Genomic DNA, 9548 nt, shown 5'->3' on the forward strand with positions numbered 1-9548 from the left:
CACGGGGTAAATCACTGAATTTCTCTGTTTCTGACCTTAGCAGCCAATGGGCTATGAGGTCAATAGGCTGTAGGGATAAGAAACAAACACAAATGTTCAAACAGTTGAAAAAGTCAGTCACCTTTGATAATCTACCATATTTACGACTGTCCTTTATAGTATCCTACCCAATCACAAAATTTTAAAGGGAAAATCTATTTTGATATACCCTTTTACTCTGTCCTCCCCGGGCCCCCCTTTGTCTTGTCTCCCTCTACATCACCAGAGCTTGGATATGCGGCCATTCCTAGGGATTCCCTAATTAACTAGGCCTGTGGTAGGTGGTTCTTTCTCCCAAGGTCAAGAATGCTTGAACGCCAAACATGAGTGTGGAGCAAGGGGACATCCTGATTATAAACACCATGTTGTAATGACTTGTAATTCCTTTTACTGTATCTCACAGTTTTTCTCTCAGCAAACTCTCATACAAAACAGCCTCTCTCTGAATAGTCTCTCTCTAAACAGCAAAAAGCTGCTAAAGAGAGACAGGAATATATAACCAAGTTAGACCGGTACCTAAAGGGGCCTAAGACTGGTCCTCTCTGCTCTTCGAAACCCCAGCCCACCAGAAGCCCACTATTCACATGCTCCACGAGAAGCCAGGCGGTCTCCTCTCTGCTTTGGGGAGACCCCTGGTGCCTCAAGCCACTGTGAGCTCTGACCTTTGGGCTGCTGCTGTGGAGTTAAGTGAGAGAGACAGTGTGGAGAAGATCATGAACCGGTGAGTGGAGAGCAAAAGGAGGAACCAAGGTTAACCACACCCCACAAGTAGAGCCTGAATAAGAGCTGTGGGGACTCTACTCACTGCACTGAATCCACTGCAAGCACAAGGCCATCTGCTAATCACTTAGGATGGCGGCAATAAAATGATCAAAACTAGTCATTTCTACCTCCTGCAATATATTGTCATAAAGTGTACATCAATTCTAAAAAATGTTTCAAACCTCATAAAAACAATGTCATAAGTGACAGACATTCCCTACACTTAAGTCCTCCAACCCTAAGTGCAAACCCGGTCAGTGTGGCTGGGTGATGACTGAACACCGAAGGCCAGCCTCTCAGAACAGTGATCACGAGTGTGTGAGGGGCGAGGGCTGGGTCGATGGGAAACGTCTGCAGACAGTCAGTGCAAGCAGGAGCTGAGCAGGAAAAAGAGCAAGTCCACGCAAGACAAGGAGACGGCGTGAGAGGCCCGCATGCCAAAGAACCTAAGCTGGGGAAAGAAAGTGGCGCGGCAGGGAGACTATGAAGTACCCGCGTGAGGAGGCACGCAAAGCCAAAAGAGGAACTTCTTCTCAGTTACGTACGTATGCGTACATATGCGTATTTTTAGAAACACTCTTTAAGCAGAGGATGTTAAAGGGAAACAGCCAAAAAAATTAAACGTATAAAAGGAACTCAAAAGTTTCTGTTATAAATTTGCTTCACATTTACCAGTACTTTTCAGAATAGCTACTTCCCAAATATTAAATGAGCCTAAATAATGACTTTTGCAAAAATGCAACTTAGTGTGTTATTTGGAGTCACCTTGTTATACTTCTGTCGTTTTACAGAATCTAGTTTCCTGTTGATGTCTTTGTTGGTGTCAGCTTGAGGGCTAAGTTGTTCAATAATTTTATTGATTTGCCTTAGGGATGTCGTACATGACCTGAAAAAGAAGATAAAATGTCCATTTTCCACTCTGGTAACATCTTTTATAGAATAACATGGAGAGAAATGCTAAAAACATGTCCCTTTTACTTCTTATTAACTAAAAGACAAAAGCAACTAAACCAGAATACATATTCTTTTTGGCCAGTAATAGAATTTGAAGGGTTATTAGGAGTCTAAGATGACTGCTCATGTTTTTCTCTAATCTGGCCAATTTTAATCAGTTCATTCCCATTTGCAAGCAGATTCATTCATTCTACAAGCATTTTAAGGGTCTACTCTATTCAAGAGACTGTGCAAAACCAACAGGCAATAAGCTGTCCCTTTATATGAAAAAATGCATACACTTTTTTTTTGAGAGTTAATTTTTTAGAGCAGTTTTAGGTTCACAGCAAAACTGAGAGGAAGGTGAAGATTTCCCATATACTCCCTGCCCCAAATACGCACAGCGTACCCCATTACCAACAACTCATACATCCGTGTTTAAAGGCCATTATGGAAGTCTCCCGAAGCTTGGAAAAGTACTAAAAATATTTAAACATCTTCTTATATAGGTCAGGCAACTGTGACAATATTTTTCTTTTGCATGACTAGAAGACTTATTTGCTGTCGTTTTACACTTTGTAGTGCAAAGAAAAAGAATCAGTTTATAATACATTGCTCCTAAAATAGACATCATAGAATTGTAACTCCCAAGTTTCAAAACACAAATTCAATCTCAACACTTGTGTAATTTGCTGTTTGTACCCTTTGTGGATTTCAGGAGAAAAGATGTTATCAATGCAAGTTACTGGCAGTCTCAGTACGTGTCACCATCTGTCTAGTGTTAGGCGGCCTCTAGTGTTAGGTGACTCTGCAGCACCCTGCTCTGTCACCTCTGCAAGCAGTGGATACATTTCCCAGGTCGAATGTAAAAGGTGTGTTCATTACACGGCATCGAGGTCCTCACACCTGAAGGTCAGGCTACAACTATTGGAGAACACCTGCTGCTCAAGAGGCCCAAAGAACACACCAGAAAACTGTTAGCAGAAAACATGCCCTTTAAGTGCCAACAGCTGCCTGTACCACAGCGCCCCCCCCACCCCCCCACCCCCGCCCAGGGTAGCCAAAAGCTCTACGTGCCTCCCTCCCCCTCCCCCAGCTGCTCCCACCTGAGACCACACCATCCCTCCACCCAGTCCTCCCCTTCCCCTTCCTGTTTCCCTGATACAGCCAAGAACACTGGCCAAGGAGGGCAGACTGGCAACGGAGAGCGAGCTCAACTCAATCCTCCGCCCCGTCTTCCAACCCAGGTCCAGGGCACCCCCTTCCCCACCAGCGTGCTGTGCGCAACACGGCCCAGGTCTGTTTCTCCTCTAAAGCACAAGTGAAGTCTCTATGGGACTTCAGCTTTCTTTATAGAGTCAAAATTACAACAGAAGAAAGAAAAAGCAGGGAGTTGTTTCTCACTGTTTCTAGAAATGCAAATCTGAAAAGGTACCAAAAGACTGGCCCTAGGTTTAGGCACAGGAAACTGGAAAGAAATTATAGGATGGGGAGGTGGGGGGGGGCGGATATGTTCCTGGTATCTGGAGTAGGACATATCAGAACTTTAGGAACGCTTCTCCTGAGAACCATTCTGTGCACAAGCTTGCAAAATCTGGGGCACTTAGAACAGTGCTTCTCTCCAGGACATCATGTGTAACAAGCTGCTGTGAACTGAACTGAGCACCTAACTACTGTGTACAGAGCTTCTGAGCGAAAGGGCTGGGGTTTAGACACAAGGTCAAGGACCACCCTTACTGACCCCATCCTCCAATTAAAGGTTCTATAAATCTCCTAAATTTCTGGACTACCACAGCTATTGTCTGAATCTCTCCATCATATGTAAACACAAACTCTATAATCAGAGAGAAGGTGGTCCACTCACATGAGGTCGTCCAGCACTGACTGATACTCCTTCTCTGCGTCGGCAAGCTGGGCCACACGGCTGGCCTCATGAATGGCGCTGTCCACCTGCTGAAGCACCCCTTGCTCCAGCACGTCCTGGTCATAGACGTCCACACCCAAACCCTGCAGCTCCAGGGCCTGGGCACTGGGCTCCACCGCCTGGATCTGATGTCTGTTGATGTGCAGCAGGGCTGGCCCTCTCCTCGGAAGTTCCGAGGGATACCCCTTGGCTGAAGTGGAGGGTCCATTAGCAGGGGAACAAGAGGGGAGGCTCTCCCCCAGCTCCACGTCGCCATCGTTCTCCTGCTTGACTGTCCCCTCTGCACTCTCACTGATATCCTGACTCTGTGAACAGTCTTGCTCCTGAGTTTGACTTGAGTGGGGGATCCTCTCATTTGGCATCCTCTACAGACTATCTAAAAGGAAAACAATTTTTCAGTCAGCCCTTCAGTTATATAGAATTGATATTTATATAGTTTCGTAAATATCTTATAACGAAAGCAGACCAATTTCTAAAAAAATCAAGAAATAATCCTCTAATTATACATAAATTTAAGTTCCCAAGTATTTTTCTTAAACGGGCACAAGCTATAGATCTTCTTGAGTGCTGATAATTGAGAAAAATTAACCAGAAAAACAAAAAAAAAGAAGAAAAAATGCAGTATCACCAACAAACGACACTGGGGTAGCCAGCTAAGAAAGCTGGCAGCCAGCATCCTGAATGATGCCCACAGAGTCTTCTCCAAATCAACTGAAGTCATTTCACTGCTGCTTTCCAAGTCAGCCTCTTCACTGCATTATGGCACAAGTGACCTACATTATAGTGGCACGATCAACTGTAAAGTATAGATTTAGTGACTTGAGAGAGATTCTCTACAAATCTAACACTAAAAACTTTTAGGTTGAACTCCAAAAAACAGGAACTCTGAACAAGAGGTAATAAACAGCACCACTCAAATCAGAATCTGAGGAAGATTAATTAAAATATTCTCAAAAATAACTCCATTTCAATGCATGATATCATTTCTCACCATCAGGCTGGCAAAAACATGATGACTGATAATATCCAGGAGAGGCAAGAAAAATCCACTTTCACATAATGCCGGTGGGAACATAAGTTTGTAAAATTCTTTTGGAAGGCAATTTAGCAATATCTGTCAAGATTTAAAATTCACATTACTAGGCACTTATTCCAGAGAAATACTCACATATACATAAGGATATTTATTGTAGCATGTTTTAAAATAGTTTTTAAAAGTCATTAAGTATTTTCAATGTTAGTGATATAAAAGCCAAGTAAGACGAAAAAAGTCACATCGTATGAAGACATTTATATTGGAAAACAATGTGTATCCACACCTGTGTGTATGGAATGCATTCAAAATGATCTGGGGATACAAACTAAACCTGCGACAATTGGGAGGGGGAAGCAGAAGGAACAGGTAGGAATAAAGGGGAACTCTCACATTTTACTCCAAGAAATCAAGAACTCCTTGAAAGAAAATGTGTTCACTATATTGCCTGTATAACTCCATCGAATAAATACTTTTATATACATTAAAAAAAGTGACAGCTTTTCTTTTTATTTAACAGTGAATAAACTAAGGTTTCTTTCAGCACTAAAACTTTATTTCAATGAAATGATGACAAATTCCCCAACAAGCCCCACTCATTTCTCATTAAATAAAATGATCCCAGTGGCCAAGCACTAGGATACAAAGATGCCAGGAACTTAAGTGTCATCCTGCCCTAAGCAGCTCGCTCACTAGTAGAGGAGAAGCATGCCAGTAACAACACAGAGGGGCAGGTCTGTAAAAGAGGCACAGGCAAGAGCCCAGGTGGGGGACTTCCCTGGTGGCACAGTGGTTAAGAATCCGCCTGTCAATGCAGGGGACATGGGTTCGAGCCCTGGTCCAGGAAGATCCCACATGCCGCGGAGCAACTAAGCCCATGCGCCACAACTACTGAGCCTGCGCTCTAGAGCCCGCGAGCCACAACTAGTGAGCCCGCATGCCACAACTACTGAAGCCTGTGTGCCTAGAGCCCATGCTCCAAAACAAGAGAAGCCACCCCAATGAGAAGCCCACGCACCACAACGAAGAGTAACCCCCGCTCGCCGCAACTAGAGAAAGCCCGCATGCAGCAAGACCCAACGCAGACCAAAAAAATAATTAACTTTTGAATGTTATCTTAGGAACTTAATAAATTCTTTCATTCAAATGAAACTCTTTGATCAATGTAGTCTTCAAAATTAACATTACCTACAGTATTTAGAGCAAATCAGTTTGGAATATACACTGAGATATTTTTCTAACAGTAAAGATATTGAATCTATTTCCCTTTTTTCCTTCTGTTTCCCTGTGACCAAGGGCATATATATTTTTTTCTGTAAATTCATTTTTTTTGAATTTTTGAATTTTATTTTATTTATTTTTTATACAGCAGGTTCTTATTAGTTATCCACTTTATACATATTAGTGTATATATGTCAATCCCAATCTCCCAATTCATCACACCATCACCACCACCCGCCATTTTCCACCCTTGGTGTCCATACGTTTGTTCTCTACATCTGTGTCTTAATTTCTGCCCTGCAAACCAATTCATCTGTACCATTTTTCTAGGTTCCACATATATGCGTTAATATACGATATCTGTTTTTCTCTTTCTGAGAAAAAAAGAGGCCAGGTGGGCATAGAGGAAAGGACAGTGCACTGGGTGTGGAGTTCAAAAAACACATACAAACTGAGATTTGAACATGTGACCCAGGATCTGATATACAGGAGGTGTTCATACACGCTGAAAGGAAGTAAGGTTCAGAGAGGAATCTAAAATAACAAGTCCGGTCTGGACAACTGAGTCACTCATGAATTCAGTCACAAAAATATGAATCAGAAAAGCAGCAGATGGGAAGCAGGGAGAGCTGGCAGTAACGTGTCCAGCTGGCACGCAGGCAGAAATGCAAATCTAGGCTCTAGAGAAAATCTGGACAAGATGTGGATGCAATGGCAGAGTAAACAGCCCCAGGGATCCCAAGGCTGTGACAGGTACCAAAGATCCTTTTAGAGGGTAAGAAAAGGCTAACACTGTAAAGGTTAAAAGAGAACAGCAGAGTAAGGAAGTTCCTCCATTTGGGGCCATTCTGATTATTTTCAGGAGAAAGGATAAGACTGGCACTCTATCATTTTCAACAGAGACAGCAGGATTCTGGCTCAGAGTCTTCACACTAGCTGGAATTTAACAATTCTGTTTTCATTGTTCTTATTTGTATGTATATAAAGATTTCCTTTTCAGGTTAAAAAAAGACATTAAATCCATCAAAATATTAAGTAATAACATTGTAGTACAAAGAAAAGGTTAAAATAATAATGTTTGGAGAAAACTTCTAATAACAGAAAAAGAGTAAGAGGGAATGGTTAAAAATGGAAAATAATAGGGCAAGTTCCAAAGGAAACCAGAAAGGGTCCAGCGGATTTGGAAAGTAGGTCGCTAGTTACCTTAGTAAAAGAAAGCTTAGTGGAGCAAAGGGGACAAAGCCAGACTGCAGTGGGATAAGAAGTGAGTAGAGAAGGAAACAGAGGCCTTATCCCCTTAAGGATAGGCCACGGCAGGGAGATCACTGGAATAATAAAGTAATCACAGGATGGGGTAAAGATGCTGAGTAATTGACCTTGGGGTCCAAGCTGGGTAGATTTTTAAAAAACAAGCCAGAAGGGACTGGAAGAGGGAGGGAAGGAGGGAGAAAGGGAAGGGAAGGGAAAAGGGAAAAAAGAAATAAGGAAGCAGTCAAGAAGCCACTTGGAGAATGGACCAAAGGTCAAGTCTCCTGGGAATAAGAGATGAAAACAAGGAAGCTCTCCTCAGAACGTAAGGAGTTTCCAAAGTGAAATAAATTATATGACATTCAATAAATATTTATTGAGTGACTTCCCTGGTGGTCCAGTGGTTAAGACTCCACGCTCCCAATGCAGGGGGCCGGGGTTCGATCCCTGGTCAGGGAACTAGAACCTGCATGCCGCAACTAAGAGCTCGCATGCCAGCTCAGCCAAATAAATAAATATAGTTTTTAAAAACATTTATTGAAAGTCAATTACACCAGGCAATGCACTCGGTTAACTAGTTTCCGTCCCCATTGAGCTTAGAGGCTCTTGCGGATGACACATATTTTAAGAATTTTATATATACATAAACAAATTTACGTATAAGTATGTATTTATACATAAATTATACACACACACAAATGTAACCGTGGTTAACTGCCTTAAGAAGAAAGTACAGGATTCTTTATGACAAAATAACAGAGGAGCCTAATTGACATTGCAGAGGTAGGTGTGAGGTCAGGGAGGTCTCTCTGATAAAGTTATATTTGAACCAGCATCTGAAGGATGAATAGGAGTTAACAGGCCAAAAGTGAACATTTTGCAAAGAAACAGCATGTCTAATTCCTAAGGCTGGAAAGAGCTGGTGCGGTTGGAAAAATGGAAGAAGGCTGCATTGTGAGAAATCTTTTATTTTATTTTACATGAATAACAGAGTTAAAGGAGCTGATAAAGACTCCATTTATTGTGTAAATTCTACAAAATATCTTCTAACACTCTGCAAGGCTCAATCATCTGAGAAAACAATATCTTCATTGTCTTTCTTTAAGCACTGGGGCTTCTGTGGGATGAGCTGGATTCTGGTTGGGAGGTTTGGTTGAATGCATGCAGAGCTGGGGAGGGGAATGGGCACAAGTGAAGACGGAGGGGCAGGCAAGGGCCCTCAGGAAACACAAAGGGCCTGAGGAAACATGAACTTGGATTTTTCTCCAAGTATAATGGAGTGACTTCGAAGAGTTTTAAACAGGGTGACAATGGCATGACCCAATTTATGTTTGTAAAAGACCAGCTGGACTACTGTACAGATAATGGATTGGAGGAAACAGTGCAACATGGACATGTTGGGACACGTACGGGTGACAAGTGACAGAAGCTTGGAACAGGGAGACAGCACTGAAGATGGATGCTACGTGGGAAATCTTTCTGTTACGGAACTTATATGCGGACTGCTCAATCCTCCTTCACATACTCCCACTTTACTGTATCAATGCCTAAAGTGCCTGACTTCTACTTACCTCGATTCTCTCTTTCAAATAACAGTGTTTTAATCGAGACCAAACAGGGCCGGGCTGCCCCTGCGCGCGGGGGCCGAACACAAAACCGAGAAGTTGATGCTTACATGCCGGCTCGCCTGCCCGCGGCGGAACCAGAAGCTGGGACAACCCCCGGCCCCCCCAGGTGAGCGCCCCGCCGCGTCACTTCCGGCCGCAGGTGGGCTGGCGCATTAGGCTATCGCCCGGCCCGAGGGCCGCCTCCCGGCCCCCCGCGCGGATGGGCTCCTTCCCGGCCGCGTGGACAGCCCGAGCGGGCCCCAGACATCTCCCGCCCGACGTTCAACTCAGCTGCCGGAACACTCACCGCAGGGCCGCACGGCCAGCCGTATAGAAACGTAGAAGCAGCCGCCTTCGCGAACAGCCTTGCAACCGGGTCTGGGACCGGGCGCGGCGCGTGCGTCTTCTGCCCGCCGTAAGCACCGCCCAAGCACCGCCCCCAACAATGACCGGACGGGCTTGCGCGTGTGGGGCCTATGGCGCATGCGCCGGCTCCAGGGTTTATTTTGAACTGCGGGCGAGACCACGTGGTTTGAGCGAAGAATGCAGCCCCGCCTTTCTACCTGTGCACCGGGTACGAAAATGGCCTAGGCTGCTGACCTGTGGCTTGTGAGCAGCGCTTCACTCGTGGTGAAAAATGCCTCTGTAGTAAGGCGGTTATAAGAATTAAAAGATGTTTCCAGAAGAAGAGAGAGAGGTACGTATACTAGTGTGCCGTGCGAATGTAAGTGCTTACAATTAACCATGAACTCCAAAAAGAAAGCTTGGGGAAGGGAGCTGG

The 9548-nt window shown here is 44.1% G+C and overlaps 1 protein-coding gene across 1 annotated transcript in view; it reads right to left on the reverse strand.

Moving 5' to 3' along the window:
- Positions 1-9163, reverse strand: part of ERCC6 (ERCC excision repair 6, chromatin remodeling factor) — a 76084-nt gene extending 66921 nt beyond the window's left edge. Inside the window, exons 1-3 of the mRNA XM_082673426.1 lie at positions 9075-9163; positions 3599-4034; positions 1567-1687 (exon numbers count right to left, since the gene is read on the reverse strand). Coding sequence (XP_082529552.1) covers positions 1567-1687; positions 3599-4020 — 543 coding nt within the window. The 5' untranslated portion in view covers positions 4021-4034; positions 9075-9163. The remainder of the gene's footprint in view (positions 1-1566; positions 1688-3598; positions 4035-9074) is intronic.
- Between the last annotated feature and the right edge of the window lie 385 nt (positions 9164-9548).

Source organism: Grampus griseus, assembly GCF_964374135.1.
Source record: "Grampus griseus genome assembly, chromosome: 16".
NCBI lineage: Eukaryota > Metazoa > Chordata > Mammalia > Artiodactyla > Delphinidae > Grampus > Grampus griseus.